This window comes from Ambystoma mexicanum, chromosome 12, assembly GCF_040938575.1.
Source record: "Ambystoma mexicanum isolate Mex_15411 chromosome 12, UKY_AmexF1_1, whole genome shotgun sequence".
In the NCBI taxonomy this organism is placed as follows: domain Eukaryota; kingdom Metazoa; phylum Chordata; class Amphibia; order Caudata; family Ambystomatidae; genus Ambystoma; species Ambystoma mexicanum.
In genome coordinates this window covers 77182528-77201039 of record NC_090936.1, presented here as the reverse complement: position 1 = coordinate 77201039, position 18512 = coordinate 77182528, and the positions used below count along the sequence as shown (strand labels likewise).

The 18512-nt window shown below is 46.3% G+C and overlaps 1 protein-coding gene across 10 annotated transcripts in view; it reads right to left on the bottom strand.

Moving 5' to 3' along the window:
- MAGI2 (membrane associated guanylate kinase, WW and PDZ domain containing 2) overlaps positions 1–18512 on the bottom strand; it is a 3248720-nt gene that overhangs the window by 249450 nt on the left and 2980758 nt on the right. For all 10 annotated transcript variants that reach the window (XM_069628034.1, XM_069628038.1, XM_069628036.1 and 7 more), the window contains one exon: positions 15001–15186. In XM_069628034.1, coding sequence (XP_069484135.1) covers positions 15001–15186 — 186 coding nt within the window. The remainder of the gene's footprint in view (positions 1–15000; positions 15187–18512) is intronic.

The window sequence follows — 18512 nt, the reverse complement described above, 5'->3', positions numbered from 1 at the left end:
GCATGCCATCATTTTATGATATGAATTGATAGGTTATTTATAACGTGCTTAATACCCAGAGGTTTGTAAGCACGACCCGGAGATCGAACCTGTGGTGCTCCGTGTCGTCTTGCTTCCAAGGCGAACACGTTGCCCCTGAGCTATCCTCCCAAGACTTAGCGACACTATGGCTGCACCAATCTACTCTTGGATAGCCAGGGAGCCTCTAAAAACCCTACTGGAAGCTCAGCAACTATACCAAATTCTGCAAGTGTGCGACCTCCTTGCAACTTTATTAATAGTGTGGTCATGAGTAGGTAAGGGTTCAGGGCGATGAGCTGCTGGTGTATATTTGGATATCATAATTGGGAAATTGCCTAATATGCAGTCTAGTGGGTGATGCCCATAGATTAAAATCAGGAACTTTACAACAGTGTGACTGCTTATCCAGCACCCTCTTCACTACTGGCAACATGTAGACATTATTTCTTCTCTGAAGGGGATTTAAGAGCAGGTTTAATGGCACCTAGTTTATTACAGACTTTCGGCAGGCAAACAAAGGTGCAACCTGTGTCCTTCGAAAAGGTGAGCACAGGAAGACAATGTGGATTCTTCCAGACCATGTGGATACTCCCTGACCGTGTGGATACTCCCTGACCGTGTGGATACTCTCGGACCGTGTGGATTCTCCTGGACCGTTTGGATTCTCCCAGACCATGTGGATTCTCCCAGACCATGTGGATTCTCCCAGACCATGTGGATACCCCCAGACCATGTGGAATCTCCAAGACCATGTGGAGTCTCCTAGACCATGTGGAGTCTCCAAGACCATGTGGAGTCTCCTAGACCATGTGGAGTCTTCCAGACCATGTGGTTACTCCCTGACCATGTGGATTCTTCCACACTAAGTGGATTCTTCCAGACCATGTGAATTCTTCCAGACCATGTGGATTCTCCCAGACCGTGTGGATTCTCCCAGACCAAGTGAATTGTTCCAGACCGTGTGGATTCTCCCAGACCGTGTGGATTCTTCCAGACCATGTGGATACTCCAAGACCACGTCGAGTCTCCAAGACCATGTGGAGTCTCCAAGACCATGTGTAGTCTTCTCGACCATGTGTAGTCTCCTAGACCATGTGGATTCTTCCACACTAAGTGGATTCTTCTAGACCATGTGAATTCTTCCAGACCATGTGGATTCTCCCAGACCGTGTGGATTCTCCCAGACCAAGTGAATTGTTCCAGACCGTGTGGATTCTCCCAGACCGTGTGGATTCTCCCAGACCACGTGGATTCTTCCAGACTATGTGGATTCTTCCAGACCATGTGGATACTCCAAGACCATGTGGAGTCTCCAAGACATGTGGAGTCTCCTAGACCATGTTGAGTCTCCAAGACCATGTGTAGTCTCCTAGACCATGTGGAGTCTTCAAGACCATGTGTAGTCTTCTCGACCATGTGTGGTCTCCTAGACCATGTGGATTCTTCTAGACCATGTGAATTCATCCAGACCATGTGGATACTCCCTGACCGTGTGGATACTCCCTGCCCGTGTGGATACTCTCGGAGCATGTGGATTCTCCTGGACCGTTTGGATTCTCCCAGACCATGTGGATTCTCCCAGATGTTGTGAATACTCCCAGACCGTGTGGATTCGCCCAGACCGTGTGGATTCTCCCAGACCGTGTGGATTCTCCCAGACCGTGTGGATTCTCCCAGACCAAGTGAATTGTTCCAGACCGTGTGGATTCTCCCAGACCATGTGGATTCTTCCAGACCATGTGGATACTCCAAGACCACGTGGAGTCTCCAAGACATGTGGAGTCTCCTAGACCATGTGGAGTCTCCTAGACCATGTGGAGTCTTCAAGACCATGTGTAGTCTGCTAGACCATGTGGAGTCTCCAAGACCATGTGTAGTCTTCTCGACCATGTGTAGTCTCCTAGCCCATGTGGATTCTTCCACACTAAGTGGATTCTTCTAGACCATGTGAATTCTTCCAGACCATGTGGATTCTACCAGACCATGTGGATTCTCCCAGACCGTGTGGATTCTCCCAGACCAAGTGAATTGTTCCAGACCGTGTGGATTCTCCCAGACCGTGTGGATTCTCCCAGACCCTGTGGATTCTTCCAGACTATGTGGATTCTTCCAGACCATGTGGATACTCCAAGACCATGTGGAGTCTCCAAGACATGTGGAGTCTCCTAGACCATGTGGAGTCTCCAAGACCATGTGTAGTCTCCTAGACCATGTGTAGTCTACTAGACCATGTGGATTTGTCATGATCTCTGCTTCCAAAAGGTCAGGGTTTTCCCAACTCCCTTGGAAGCAGATCCATAACCCAGGTTCCAATTGGGACCTTTTGGACCCAGTCCTGGCGCCAGTGGCACCAGGCTCATAAATATGCCCAGTCCCAGCGCTGGAAGCGCCGGGCTCATAATGCTTGGGTGGACTTACCTGCAGCAGACCATGCTGCTTACTTGCCTGCCAGTTGAGCCTCTGATCCTCTTCTGTTTGGAACTACTTTTCCTGTTGGGTGGGGCAGGAGCCACTCCCTAGATTCAGAACACTGGAACTCTTCTGGAAAGCAGGAACTCTTTTCTTAGGCGTGGCTGTGGAAGGAGACATCTAAGCACTACAGGAGGCTATTTAAACCACACCCGATGGATGAATCTTGCTTTGCGTTATTCTGCATCCTCTGCAGCAGAACGCTCATCGTGTCTTCTGCATCTGATCCTGGGCCTAAGGAAAAAGGCTTACCATCCTGAATCCAGTCTTCAGCAACACCTATAAAGACAAGAAAGAACAGGTTAGCATTACGGTCTTCAGTGACAGCTCTTCACTTACCTGGTCCATCGGCTGTCACCAACGCCTCGTGCTGCATTCCGGCATCTGAAAGACAAAGGCTTACCTACTCTTTGTGCGCTCCGGAGGTCTTCACACTGCATTCCGGCATCTGAAAGACAAAAGCTTACCAACTCTTCGCACGCTCCGGAGGCCTTCGGCGCTGCATCCCGCATCTGAAAGACAAAACAAGGTGCATTTAAAGACATTGGGGAACTTTAATACTCACGTGCCATTACTCCTTTCCACATCTAACCCAGTGGGTATTCCGGCACCCTGCAGCCGCTCCGAACTTGTACCTGCAAAATAAAAAGACAGTTAGAGCGCATCGTGAAGCAGGCAACAAGCGCTTACTTACGTGCTTCCAGGCGCTTCTATTCATCACACGGGCTCCATCTTCAACTCACTTCAGCCCGTCATCCGCCATCGCCGGAACCCTGCAAAACAAGAGACATCATTACTAAAGACTTTAAAGACATCAGAATTACTCGAAACTTACCGTTCGTGCAGTAAACGACGGACAGCAGTCCTCTGAAGTCAAGAGGCCTGCTCCCCTTATCCAGTGAAGAAACTGGTTACAGCACCCTGCCCCGAGGCAGCTGGAGAGCACAGAGTTCTCTTACCTAAGGTGAGAGCGTTAACCTTCAAAGAGCCAGCCGTGTGTTACACATCACCTTTGAAGATACGGTATACGCCCAGTCAAGACCGGCGCCTCTACGGGAATCAGGTGAGCGTTACAGAACGCAAAGCCTACCACAAAACTCCCGTCCAGGCGCTATGGAAACCTCGGATACCGACCAGCTAGCCCAGTTACTTGGGGAACTAAGGGCAGAAGTGCATGCAGCCCGTCAGGAAACGAACGCTCTAAGAAGGGAACTGATTATTTCCAAGGAGCGAACAGATGATCTCGCTAGACAATTGCTACAGTCACAAGCTGGACAGACCCCGTTACCCGCATCTGGGGGAAATCTTCCTTCTACATCCTCTATGAATCCAGTGCAGATCAACCTACCTGGGAATGTACCTCTGGCTCTGCCCGAACGATTTTCTGGTGACCCAAAGAGGTTTGCAGTATTTATCAATCAGTGCCGGTTGCATTTCTTATGCCGGCCAGCAGCCTTTCCAACTGATCAAGCTAAAGTAGCTTTCATGCTTTCGTACCTTAGTGGCAATGCGGCAGACTGGTAGATCCCTCTAGTAAATCAAGATGATCCGGTCCTCCATGATTTTCAAGCTTTTCAGCTCAGTATGGAAAAACTGTTCGCAAGACATTCACAGGGGCAGGCCTTGGACAATGAGCTTCTTTCGTTGCGACAAGGTAATCAAGACCTTTTGGCTTATATTGCGTCTTTCAACAGACTGATAGTGGAAACTCAATGGCCTGAGGACAAAAGGATTACGCTGTTTTATAGAGGTCTACGTGGAGAGCTCAAAGATGTGTTAGCCCAAGTAGTGAATCCCCCACAAGATTGTTCGGACTATATAGACTTAGTCGTTTAAATAGATCACAGACTGCAGAACAGGAAGGCCGATCGTTCCAAGTTTGATGCTCGAGTATTTTCCAAACCGCCAACTCCTTCCAAAGGAGTAGACTCCGGGGAACCCATGCAAATAGGGGGTCTGAAAGGTCCTCTAACACAAAAGGAGCGGGAAAGGAGAAAAGGGTTGCAATTATGCCTCTATTGCGGAAACTCAGGGCACTTTCTTCGAGACTGTCCGGTGAAACCTGCCAAGAAGGCAGTAGGAGCTGCAGTTACCAAAGTTACAAACTCTGAGCAGGGAAACGACCTCGCCCGACAAGAATAGAGGTCCTCTTGCCGAGCGTGAAAACCAGTTCCGTGACCTCGCATTTCGTGATACCTATGGTCCTCATTAGCCCTGATAATCCGGATCGATTACATGCAATTGAAGCTTACGTCGACAGCGGTGCCATCGGCAATTATGTGGATCATGAAATGGTTTTGAGGATGAATCTAACTCTTTGTCCCAAGGCTGTAAAGGACGTCATTACTACGGTGGATGGTACGGAGATAGCCTCCGGGCCAGTAACGCATACCACTCAAGAGGTGACGCTAGTAAGTCAAGATGGACACCATGAGAAGATCGTGTTCGATGTGATCAAGGCCCCTCAGTTTCAGATTATTCTAGGAATACCTTGGTTAGAGAAACACAATCCTCTGATCGATTGGCGAGCAAGAACGGTCCAGTTTCCAGAATGTGTCTCTACTTGTCACCCTCCACCTGGTGTTGCACTGGCAGCAATTTCTTCAGAGACTCCCCAGTTACCTCCCGAATACCTAGAATACCAAGATGTTTTCCGGAAGGATCAGGCTAACTCTCTACCTCCTCATAGGTCTTATGACTGCCAGATAGACCTGATACCTGGATCTACTCCTCCTTGTAGTAGAATTTATGCCCTCACCGAGCCTGAGAACCTTCACCTTCGACAATACCTGGATCAATACCTGGCAAATGGGTTTATTCGTCCTTCCAAGTCCCCTGCTTCTTCAGCTTTGTTCTTCGTTCCAAAAAAGGAAGGAGACCTTAGAACTTGTATAGATTATCGCTCCCTGAACCAGATCACCGTTAAGAATAGATATCCGTTACCTTTGATCCCTGAACTCCTGGACCAAGTCAGAAAAGCATGCATATATACAAAGCTGGATCTTAGAGGAGCTTACCACTTGGTACGAGTAAAAGAGGGCGATGAATGGAAGACGGCCTTCCGCACCAAGTATGGGCTATTTGAATATCAGGTCATGCCCTTCGGACTTTGCAATGCCCCGGCCGCCTTTCAATATTTTATGAACGATGTCCTCAGAGAGCTCATAGATGTGTGTGTTGTTGTTTACATTGACGACATCCTCGTTTATTCTTCATCGGAATCTGAACATCGGAAACACGTGAAAATGGTCCTCGAAAGATTGCGTCAACACAAACTTTTCGCTAAGTTGGAAAAATGTGTTTTCAACGTGACTGAAGTTGAATTCTTGGGATTCATATTATCACCTGGCGGAGTGCGTATGGATTCAAAGAAGGTCGATGCAGTTCTCGAATGGCCATCACCATCCTCCGTAAAAGGTGTGCAAAGCATGTTAGGCTTCGCTAACTTTTACCGCAGGTTTATCCCCGAATTCTCTCGAATAGTCCAGCCCATCACTGCCTTGTTAAAGAAAAACAAACGTTTTGAATGGTCTACCGAGGCGGAACAAGCTTTCCAGGATTTGAAGACTAAATTTATCTCTGCACCAATCTTAAAACACCCTCGCCCCGAACTTCCCTACATCGTGGAAACTGATGCTTCAAGCCTTGCCATGGGGGGAGTTCTATCACAAAAGGACCCGGTAACCAATCAGTTGCATCCCGTGGCATTTTGGTCCCGCAAATTCTCGCCTCCTGAAATCAATTACACGATTACTGACAAGGAACTTCTGGCTATCAAGTCTGCCTTTAAGGCTTGGCGGCATTATCTGCTGGGGGCCCGACACACCGTTACTGTGATTACGGATCACCGAAACCTGCAATATTTGAAAACCGCAAAAGCCCAATCCTCTAGACAACTCCGTTGGGCATTATTCTTTGCCGAGTTTGACTTCATAATTACCTATCGACCTGGTACAAAGAACGGTAAAGCTGATGCCCTTTCTCGGATGGGAGTGGAAGAACACTTGATCAACCCTAAACCTGTACCAATCATTCCCGAACAAAGAATTCTGGGTGTAATCGCCACAGAATCCATAGAGGAAGTTAAGGATAAAGCCAGGCAACTTGTAACTCCAGCAGACATACAGAATTGGCATCTGCAGGGAAAGGACTTTGCAGTAAAGGACAACTTATTGTATTTCCAAGAACGACTATACCTACCCAGCACAGATTTACAGAAAAAAGTAATCTCTTGTTATCACGATTCTTTAATGGAAGGACATCCCGGTATGGCCAAGACCTCAGAAAAGATCAAGCGCTACTTCTGGTGGCCGTCTTGGAAAAAAGATATCAGAGACTTTATAATGTCCTGTGGAGTATGCGCCCAAAACAAGAGTCAAAAGGAAAGACCAGCAGGCCTCTTACGCCCTATTGACATCCCACCTCGCCCTTGGCATACGCTTTCTATGGACTTCATCACCGATCTACCTCCATGCTCCGGATACAATACGATTCTAGTAATCGTGGACTTATTCTCCAAGATGGCGCATTTCATTCCGCTCAAAGGCTTGCCAACAGCAGCAACTCTGGCCCGAGAATTTCTCGAAAACATCGTCCGACTGCACGGTTTTCCTTCGGTTCTAATTTCGGATCGAGGTAGTCAATTTATTTCTCATTTTTGGCGAAGTTGCTGTCGGTCGGCTCAAATTGATGTGAGACTATCGACCAGTCACCACCCTCAGACCGACCGACAAACCGAGAGGACCAATCAAACTCTGGAACAGTATTTACGCTGCATGCTGCAACAAACTGAAAAAACTTGGAAAGACATCCTTTGGATAGCCGAATATGCCTACAATAACTCTGTCCATTCGGGAACTGGGAAAACCCCGTTTTTTCTTTTGTACGGCAGTCACCCTCGAACCTCGGAGTTGGATCCCCTCCAAGATCTTGAAACACCAGCAGTAGACTACCTGCATTCTACAATCACCCAAGCCTTTAAGGAAGCTGTTTCTCACCTTCAAAGGGCTAAAGAACAATACAAGAAAGGAGCAGATCAACATCGGAAGGAAGCCCCTCAATATCAAGTAGGGGATCAAGTCTGGTTATCCACCAAATATCTACCTCTAAAAGGGCCACGCACATTCAACCCAAGATACCTTGGTCCCTATTCCATCACTACCATAGTAAACCCAGTAGCGGTCAAGTTGGTCTTGCCCCCGCACATGAAGATACATCCGGTCTTCCACGTCTCTCTATTAAAACCCGTGCAACCTTAAACCCGACTAACTAAATCTCCAAAACCTATCCTAGTTGATGGAGAACTCGAGTTTGAAGTCAAAAGCATTCTGGACTCCAAGATCTCCAAATCTAAACTATTTTACCTAATTGACTGGAAAGGCTACGGCCCCCAAGAGAGATCCTGGGAACCTGCTGAATATGTCCACGCTCCTCGCCTGATCAAAAGATTTCACCGAACATTTCCTGACAAGCCAAAACCCCCGGAGAAGCCCGGTTTGGGAGGGGCCTTGAGGGGGGGTTCAGTCATAATCTCTGCTTCCAAAAGGTCAGGGTTTTCCCAACTCCCTTGGAAGCAGATCCATAACCCAGGTTCCGAGTGCCAACCAGTCCCAATTGGGACCTTTTGGACCCAGTCCTGGCGCCAGTGGCACCAGGCTCATAAATATGCCCAGTCCCAGCGCTGGAAGCGCCGGGCTCATAATGCTTGGGTGGACTTACCTGCAGCAGACCATGCTGCTTACTTGCCTGCCAGTTGAGCCTCTGATCCTCTTCTGTTTGGAACTACTTTTCCTGTTGGGTGGGGCAGGAGCCACTCCCTAGATTCAGAACACTGGAACTCTTCTGGAAAGCAGGAACTCTTTTCTTAGGCGTGGCTGTGGAAGGAGACACCTAAGCACTACAGGAGGCTATTTAAACCACACCCGATGGATGAATCTTGCTTTGCGTTATTCTGCATCCTCTGCAGCAGAACGCTCATCGTGTCTTCTGCATCTGATCCTGGGCCTAAGGAAAAAGGCTTACCATCCTGAATCCAGTCTTCAGCAACACCTATAAAGACAAGAAAGAACAGGTTAGCATTACGGTCTTCAGTGACAGCTCTTCACTTACCTGGTCCATCGGCTGTCACCAACGCCTCGCGCTGCATTCCGGCATCTGAAAGACAAAGGCTTACCTACTCTTCGTGCGCTCCGGAGGTCTTCACACTGCATTCCGGCATCTGAAAGACAAAAGCTTACCAACTCTTTGCACGCTCCGGAGGCCTTCGGCGCTGCATCCCGCATCTGAAAGACAAAACAAGGTGCGTTTAAAGACATTGGGGAACTTTAATACTCACGTGCCATTACTCCTTTCCACATCTAACCCAGTGGGTATTCCGGCACCCTGCAGCCGCTCCGAACTTGTACCTGCAAAATAAAAAGACAGTTAGAGCGCATCGTGAAGCAGGCAACAAGCGCTTACTTACGTGCTTCCAGGCGCTTCTATTCATCACACGGGCTCCATCTTCAACTCACTTCAGCCCGTCATCCGCCATCGCCGGAACCCTGCAAAACAAGAGACATCATTACTAAAGACTTTAAAGACATTAGAATTACTCAAAACTTACCGTTCGTGCAGTAAACGACGGACAGCAGTCCTCTGAAGTCAAGAGGCCTGCTCCCCTTATCCAGTGAAGAAACTGGTTACAGCACCCTGCCCCGAGGCAGATTGAGAGCACAGCGTTCACTTACCTAAGGTGAGAGCGTTAACCTTTGGGGTTCTACAGGAGAAGAGAAAGGGAAGAAGAGAGAGACATTCAATAACCCAGTTCCTTAATCCCATATTTTCTATCTGCAGACATCTTACCCTTCGAGTCAGACATACAGTGCACAGAGGTCCAGCCCAAAGAGCCAGCCGTGTGTTACACATCACCTTTGAAGATACGGTATACGCCCAGTCAAGACCGGCGCCTCTACGGGAATCAGGTGAGCGTTACAGGATTCTTCTAGACCATGTGAATTCTTTCAGTCCATGTGGCGCCTCTCATACTATTTGGATTCTCCCAGACTATGTCGATTTTTCTTGACCAAGTGGACTATTCCAAGCACTGACAACTCGTGTCTTCTCATTTGTATTTGTATTAGTATTTATTTGAAGAACAGGGATGTCAATTTTGATCAGACATTACTTACAATAACACATTTATAGATGGTGGAAGCATTCCCCGAAAGTGCCCATGTACAATTCTGCAAAGATGACAACAAGTGGCGAACAAGATTATATTGGTTTTAACGAAGAGGAACATAGACCAAGCACAAAACAAACAAAAATAAGAAAGAGTTCCATTACAAAGGTGATATTTACCTGGTGCGGAAATGCTTTAAACTAAATAGGAATAATGTACACATATATATAATTACATTATTAGGCAGCACTACAGGGAGTGGTGAGATTAGGAAGGGAAAGGGGGGAGTGGGTGATGTGATGAGCAGAGGATCTCAATGAAACTGAGCTAGTAGGGAAGCAGAGAGGAGGGGGTATCGCACAGCGGCAACGTGCTCACCTTGGAAGCAAGGGACACGAAGCAACACAGGTTCGATCCCGGGTTCCGCGCTTAGAAACCTATGGGTATTAAGCGCGTTATAAATAACCTATCATATCACAGGAGCATAGGACAGGGAGGTTGAGTGATGTGAGAAACCAGAGGGTGTCCGCATATTTACTCCCCATGGGTGCTCTATGCAGGAGGCCAATGGAAGGGCTATCACTTTTGAATTACAACCCTGAGGGTGGACCAGTGAAGGAGCATCACCTGGGTGGAGGGTCCTTGGGGATTGGAGTTTGGAGACACAATATTCCACACATTTGAGGAAGGAAATTCTGCCTCAGAGGCGGTCATGGGATATTATTTCTCATATTCCCTTGACCCTGAGAAAAATAGGAGATATTATCAACCCACACATACTGGAAAGAGGAAAAGAGGGATTAGGAATAAAGTCTGTTGGGAAAATACACAATAGCCACCTTATCCTCGTGACAATCAGAATAAACCTCCACTGACTTTTATTGGCTATTATCAGTCTTATTCCTTTGATCCCTGCAACACCTACATTGGAATAATGCAGATTATCTATTGTAAAACCCACTTTGGTACTGGGACGAGGAAGAGAGGATTGGAGGCCCCATCAGGTAGGTCCCTTTAATGAGGATAGGCAAGGTCAGGCAATTGAGAGTGATTTGCACTACCTGCAGACCCTTAATAATCAGAGAGTGTATAAAAAGTATGAGCAGAAGCAGCACTGTGAGCAGCAGCGCGAGACGTTTCAGCAGGAGACTTGCATATGGAGGCAGCTGTGGTGGTCTAGGAGGAGCCCAGATGTTGGCAAGTTACCCAGAGCACTCAGAAAACCCAGAGGATCTAGGAACTGTATATTCCTCGATACCGGGAGCCTCGCAGTGCTGGCGAAGCCAGAACGAGCACAGAAAAAGTGTGGCGAGCAAGAAAGGCTCACCGCTGTGAACGTCTCGCTTCCTGAGAGAGAGAAGGAAGCCGCAGGAGTCAAGAAAGCCGAGACAGAATGCGCGAACAAGTCAAGCTCCCTGCCATGAGTGTCCTGCTTCTAGAGAGAGAATGGAGGAAGCCGCGAGAGCCGCAGAAGCACACTGAAGGGTAACAGGAGTGTCAGAGCAACGCTCCAAGATAATGAACTGTAACGAAAAACTGAGAAAGTATAAAGAAGAGGCCGAAGTGAAGGAAATCACTAAATTAAATAGAATAACAGAAATTGAACATTTATTGAATATCGAACTAAGTCGAAGCAATACATTCAACCCTGAAATGAAGGAAATCACTGTTTTCAATGGAACAACCGCAATTAAACATTTATTGAATACCGAGCTAAGCAGAAGCAATACATTTAATACATTATGATAAGTCTTGAATAATGAGCCACTACTTGAAAGTCTGAAGGATAAATTAGGAGAGGAGCTTGAATCTGGCAGCAGGGCTGGTGAGCCCCTCCAGTGAAACTTTAATAAGCTTTGGCAAGACGGGCTGGTTTAGCCCACGTAATTAAAACTGTATCCTACTATTTTCTTGCCAAAAGGAACACCTCAAGAAATCTTTAAATTTGTAAGCCATTGAACATCAGCTGGAGAATACCTGTGGTTGCGTGACCTTTGATGAGTGGACCATGTGGTCTGACAACTGCGCATAAACCATTGGGTTTCCATATGTTAACTTTGCTACTATCAAGAGTTAATTTACAAATAAGACTGCTGGCTTCTGGTTGCATGACCTGTGATGGGTGGGCTGTGCAGTCCAATTACTGCGCCTAGACCAGAAGGCACAAGTGAGAAGAGGCGTGATAATCATCAAAGGAGGAGTCATGTGGGCCCTATGTTTTTCTAAGAACCGCTGAAGCAACTACTGAAAGAGTGACTCTTGGGGAAGGGAACACTGAGAGGTAACATTTGGAGAGGTTTTGCCTTGGGGTAGGGAATTGCGAGACAACTGTGTTGTGTGATCCTGTACTTGAAGTTGGGGATGGGAGAACCCTATTTGTGAGCCTATAAAAGGTGACTTCAAAGTTGTATCAGTCGTGGCTGAAAAGAAGCTATCTTGGAACTGTGTTCTGCTTTGATTGGAGAACTTTGACTTCATGGAGATTTGAATGAACACTCTTTGAACATTTTTGCTTTGGAACACAGATTTTGGTTGAGAACATTCCACCACTAGTTTTTTGTAGTTGTGAGGACAGCATAGAGTTTAATACGCCTTTGCACTTCCTGACACAGACTTTCCTTAGTTTAAGTTAGGCTGCTAAATCCTGCAATAGTATAGGGTTAGTTAGACGTTATATCAACCTGAATATAAATCAAGTTGTTGGATTACAGTTCAGTTGTCTGTGTCATCTCTCTTGGTACCATGGCTGTCTCACAGTGCAGATGAGGAGCTGATGGAACAAGATGGTAAACAGAACAGAGAGAGCTATAGTCTGGCAGCTACTGAGGAGTAACACCAATGATCGCTTTGTAGACTAGGAGAAGCAATATGCAAAGGAGAGGTTCTGCGTGGAGAGCCAAACAGCATGTTATCAGTGGGTAGAATTGGGGGCGGATCTTGGTAGGTCGTAGAGTGTGCAGGTAGAAAAGTTAAGGACTTTGTTTAGGGGAGGAAGGAACAGAGAGGAAGACCAAGGAGTAGGCTTGAGCTGTAGTCAAGCGTGTTGAGCATGAGAGCAGAGATTAGAGTTTTTGTAGAATGATACGTAAGAAAAGGATGAATGTACCAAAGGGTGAGAAGGTTTATACGAGTAGCAGAGTGGTGAAGTGTTGCAGACAGAGGTCGCCATCAAAGATGATAACAAGGTTGGAAGCCTTGAGTGAGGGAGCCAGAAGGTCAGGCAGGAAGGAGATATGAGAGGGCTTGCAGTGAGTCAGAGGCAATCCATACTGAGCTGACTGGGGTGAAAGAAGAAAGGAAAAAAAGATTTAGCTGTCAACCGCAAACAAGTGATAGTAAAAGTCAAAGGAGTACATAAGGCTTCCTAGGGCAGAGGTATAGAGGGTGAACAGTGAGGTCCAAGAACTGATCCTTTGGGGGAACCGACGAGGAGAGCAGTGGAATCTGAGGTTTGTGAGTTCCAGAACATTTTAAAGGAATAAACCTTGCAGGTCGGAGGCAATCTAGGCGAGAGCAGATTTGTGAAACCCAAGGCCCTGGAGAGTAAGGAAGAGGAGGGATGGTCGGCAGTGTCACAAGCGACAAAAGGATGCACCGAAGAGATTTTGGAGTGATGTGCATCGGAGACAAAGTTGGAGACATGAATGTCTGGAGTCTCGGTGAACTGTTTACTAAGGTAGCCAGATTGTGTGGCTCTCTAAGGTCATTTATCTTCGAGGCACTTAGTGATCAGGTTAAAGACCCCCCGTTGGAGGACCTTCAAATAGGGAAGGGGGACCTGGGTGATAGTTTGCCAGGAAGTTTGGGTAAGCAGAGCACTCTTCAAAAGGGGTAGGACAGTTTCAGATTTGAAGGCGGCAGGGAAGAGTCCTGTGGCGCAGTGGAGGATAAAGTGCTCAAAGAGACAAGGGCAGATGACTGAGACTAAGTCTTTCACTGTTTGAGAAGGAAACGGGGTCATAGGAGTGCAGGATAAGTTAGCACTGCAACGGATGGGTGCTCATTTTCACAGAGAGGTGGGGGAGAGTAGTTGAGAGAAGAAGAGGAGGGTGGTGGTGGACAGATTGGGTATGGGGATGGAGAACGGGGAGGGCTGGGAAAGTGGCACATGTTACAGATTTTAGAGTAAATATAGTGAGCAAAGTCATTAGCAGAAAGGGACGAGGTGATGGATATTGGTTTAGGAGGTGTTGGCGTGCAAGTCTGTGGGGGTGATTGCAAAGAGAGGAGAGTGGGTTTGTGCAGTAGGAGGAAAAGCCTGAGTCCTGTCCAGAGGTGAGGGAGTAGGGGAATTTTTGAAGGCTAGGAGTAGCCTGTGATTTGCGCCAATGTCGTAGCTCACGACACATGTTTGTTTTTGAGGGCCTGATCTCAGAGATGATTCAGGGCAGAGGACGAGGATTGGGAGTTGTGAATGTGCGCACAGGATAGTGTTGGTCAAAGTGACCCACAAGTGCATATTGAAGGCTGGAAAATGCACAGTCAAAGGAAGATGCATTAATAGGGGAGAGAGAATGTAGAGAGGACCTCACGTACTGCAGATAAGGGGTAAGAGAGTCCATTATGAGAAAGAGCCCTGGAACTTCAGGCCTTGACCCTTACGTTTTTCTTCAGTAGAGGACAAAAACACTCTCTAATAGATGTTTCATGACCAGAGAAGGAGGGCTTATCTCGGGTCATAAAGCAAAGCAGGCATAGAAGAAATTTTGCATGGGAAACTTTCCCCCAAATGTTGTGATTAGTATTCATATCAAACAACACAGAGGTTTATGAAGCTGTAGGACACATGTGCCAATTGATCAGCTCTATAGTTGTCCTAGAGGGCGAGTGTACTAATAGTATCCCATGGAGAATTCATGAATGGTCCCCCCAATAGCATCCGATGCATTGACTTCTCTATCATCCATTAGCAGCTGCTTCTTAGAGGGCAACTGCATGGAGTTCAGGGGACTGGTGCAGCTATAGCGGGCGGCCAGGCCTGGTGGACAGCTCTGGAATCTGTCCTGTTCTCATCAATGCCTGGGGTTTGAGTCACCTTTGGGGAACTTTGATGACCATGTCCATCAAGCCCTGATCTAATTACTACATTTGGTTTCTACCTTTGGGGTGGAATTCCTCAAAGTGATCTCTGTAAAAGTCAACATTTTACCTTGTTTCCTGCTATGGTTATAAAATAAGGTTCTACTGCTTTGAGATCATGTTTGTAATTTATACTGACACATTGCACACTGCATCCTCTGATTGGAATGTGTAATAATCCATATGAATGTACACAAAGTAATGCTTGAAAACGGAAAAGCCAAATGCATTGGAGATTGTTTTTCAGTCCCGCTCTTCCCTCAACTTACCTTCCTGAGGCACGACACGCAACGTTACGATGAGGCCCGCATCCTTAATCAATTTCACAATATCTGCATGGGGCATGCTAACGATGGACTGACTGTTCACAGCTAGGATCCGGTCTCCCACTTTCAGCTTTCCGCAGCGATCGGCAGGGCTTCCATCAATAATCCGGCCAATTTTATGGGGTACAGCTGGAATAGACACAAATGAATATGAATTCCAAGCGAAGCGCAGCATATTAATATTAAATGTGCCGTGCAATTCATACATTATGTAATGCTACCAGGAACGTCGCGCGGGATTCATTTCTGAGCACTGCCTTGCAAACGGATGCCAAACAAAGTCATGGGTTATCATTTCCAATACAAATATGTTTAAGAACCACAAGGAACTCAATCAAACACTTTTACACAAAGGGGGACTTTTGCAACGTAGAGGGGCCTTTAAGGCGCATGGGGCCATCAGAAGGCGTGTTTACTGGTTTACATAAGAAAGGGGAGCCCTTCATGTCAATACGGAGTAAGAGAGGTAGGTCACGGGATGCATGCGCAAAATATATTGTTTTGGGAAATGCAGAGACTGCAACCAGAAAGCAGCTCCACCTCTAGGAGACGGGCAGTGAGCGGTTGATGAGATGCAAAACAATAGAGCGTTCAGCCAAAGTGCCACATCTCACCTCCACTAACGGCTGACAACCAAAAGCAATGTCCAACAGAACTTTGATGAAACCTTCTTGCACTCTTTCTATGCAAATGAATTTAGTGGTACTATTGTTCGACTGTATGATTATCTTAAATAATAAAATTCAAGACAACCATAACCTTTCAATGGAAACATACAAAAATGAAAATGTACATTTAATTTACAGACAATATTCAGTATACATATGTTCTTGCCTTTCCAGGACTGTACTTAATCTCAGTAATTGGTACATTAATGTCCTTAAGTACACATTCTTTCAATATGTAAATATTAGCATCTTGTCTGTACATTCACACCTCCATTGATTGTCTACAGACTGCTTGACAGAATTTGCATATCCTTTTAGGACACTATCAAAACTCAATGCACTTAGCATACGTTATGGGCCCATTTTCAGTAGTAAAGGCGGCTTGTCTTCCTTTAACATTTCTTAGAGAGGGAGAACAGTGCTTCTTTAAAGCAATTGAGGTTTATTTATTTTTGGTTAACCATTTTGAACTTTACTACATGTTATTGTAATTGCTTATTTATAACGCGCTTAATATTCAGAGGTTTCTAACCACGGACCCGGGGATCGATTAGTGTAATTGGTTATTTATAATGTGCTTAATATTCTATTCAGAGGTTTCTAAGCACGGAACCGGGGATCGAACCTGTGTTGCTCTGCGTTGTCTTGCTTCCAAGGCGAGCGCATTGCCCCTAAGCTATCCTCCCGGCCCATGATTATGTTTATAGCCACCTGAGGGTGATCTACAAGGATGGAAGCATATGCATGCAGTGGCAAGCTGATCTGATCCAGTCAAAAGAATTCAATTTGTTTTTAAATGTAATGAATCGATTTATCAGATAAAGAAAGATAGTTAACACATTTTTTGAAAGAGTAAAGTGATTTTCACTTGGAATGTCAACTCGCTATCTCGCAGAGAGTCTAATAGCCTGAGACATTTCTTTTTCAATGTTAATCCTATCCCGCATATAGTTTATGTATCTTGTTATAATTGTTCTTTATAGTAGTCTGACTTCAAAAAGCTGCCCCAAAGTACGCTCTGCAATTCTACAAAGCTACTGATATAAGTCAATTACTATTCTCTCTTGTTTGGTATTTCAGATTCTTTTGAATTTTGTATCTTCACAGACAAATACATGGAACCTTGGACAGACGTTCATACTGAAAATAGCAACTACAGCGGACACTAACCACTCTGGATCTGAGACTTGCATGGGAGGCCTTCCCACGTCACTCCATGATTATAATTGGTTATTTATAATACACTTAACACCCAGAGGTTTCTAAGCGCGGACCCGGGGATCAAACTTGTGTTGCTCCCCGTCGTCTTGTTTCCAAGGCGATCACGTTGCCCCTGAGCTATCCTCCCGAGACATCCACAAAAAGATGCAGACCAGAAGGAGGAGAACTGTGGCAGACATTCTTTTTGAGTCCAAGCAACGTATGCATATGCCTGCATTTGTTGTATTGTGTCAAGCTCTGGGCGAGACCAGGATCCCGGCTTGCTAAGAGCTCTGGAGGACTTTTATTTTGACCTCCTTGAGCCCGCCCAGAGACACTGACGTGTTAGGCCATACTGAATCTGATTGAAGATTGAGGTTACTATATGCATATTCTTTTCTTTGAACGATTAGATTTTCATAGCTGTGGAAAACACCCAAGACATGGGTGTTGGGAAGGAAAGGTCTGGCATATGTTTGATCTCCAGGTATCTTGTGACAGGGCGTCTATAAAGTAATCCCAAAGTGTGATGCGCGTCACAGCATTTAGGTGCATTGTTTGACTGTAGCAGCACAGACCTTCCTCTATCTACCAAGTTTTGCGTCTTGAAACACTTGTGTATAGGCGCGTTATAAATGCCATATCATAACAATAACTTTTCCGAGAAACACTTGTAGCTCAGAAGAAACATGACTAATACGTTTGACCTATCATAAAGAGAATGTCACTGTTATTATCATTGGTATTTATTGAGCCTGGATCTGGCTTCAGAAAGCAGCAGAGCGAGAAGATATGATATGATGGGTTATTTACAAGGCGCTTAATACCCAGAGGTTTCTAAGCGTGGACCCGGGAATCAAACCGGTGTTGCTCTGCGTTGTCTTGCTTCCAAGGCGAGCATGTTCCCCCTGAGCTATCTTCCCGAGACTTCCTCTACAGAGCGGGGATGGAATTCTAACAGCAGGGTGACAAAACATAAATGGGGGGTGGGTAGAGGCATAGAGTTAGCAGCATGAGGGGTAAGAAGCAGCAGATGGGTGATGACAGGTAACGTTTACAGAATGATGAGAACAAATTACAGGAGCAATATGGAGAGATGCCCAGGCCCGGCGAGGGAGATATAGCGATATAGCGGGGGCGCTGTACGACAAGGAGGTAGACCGTGACATCGGCTATGGGGTGCTAGTAGGAGAGAGAGGAGAGTGGATGCAAGGCCCAGGGTCTATGGTCCACTGGAGAGAGCCGAGGGAGTAGTCAGAGAAGAGATAAGGATTAAAAATACGGTTTGCTGGGGTATATGACCTATCGGCTTGTCACGCTCCCAACTAGTTTGCATTTAAAATGCTAAGATGGCCAAACAGGAGTTGCAAGCCCTTGATGCTGAGAAATGAATAAACACATGCTACGGCATCAAATGGGCATCCGATTGTTGTGAAAAACGGAATAAACAGTCATTTATGTTGCCAAGCGCATTGGACGAGTATATTTAATTGTAGTATAGGGGTAGTACTACCATACTAGTCCTTGCAGCTGGCAAAAGGAGGGACACTAGACCGGGTCTAGCGCACCGAGAGTCCGGTGTACCCA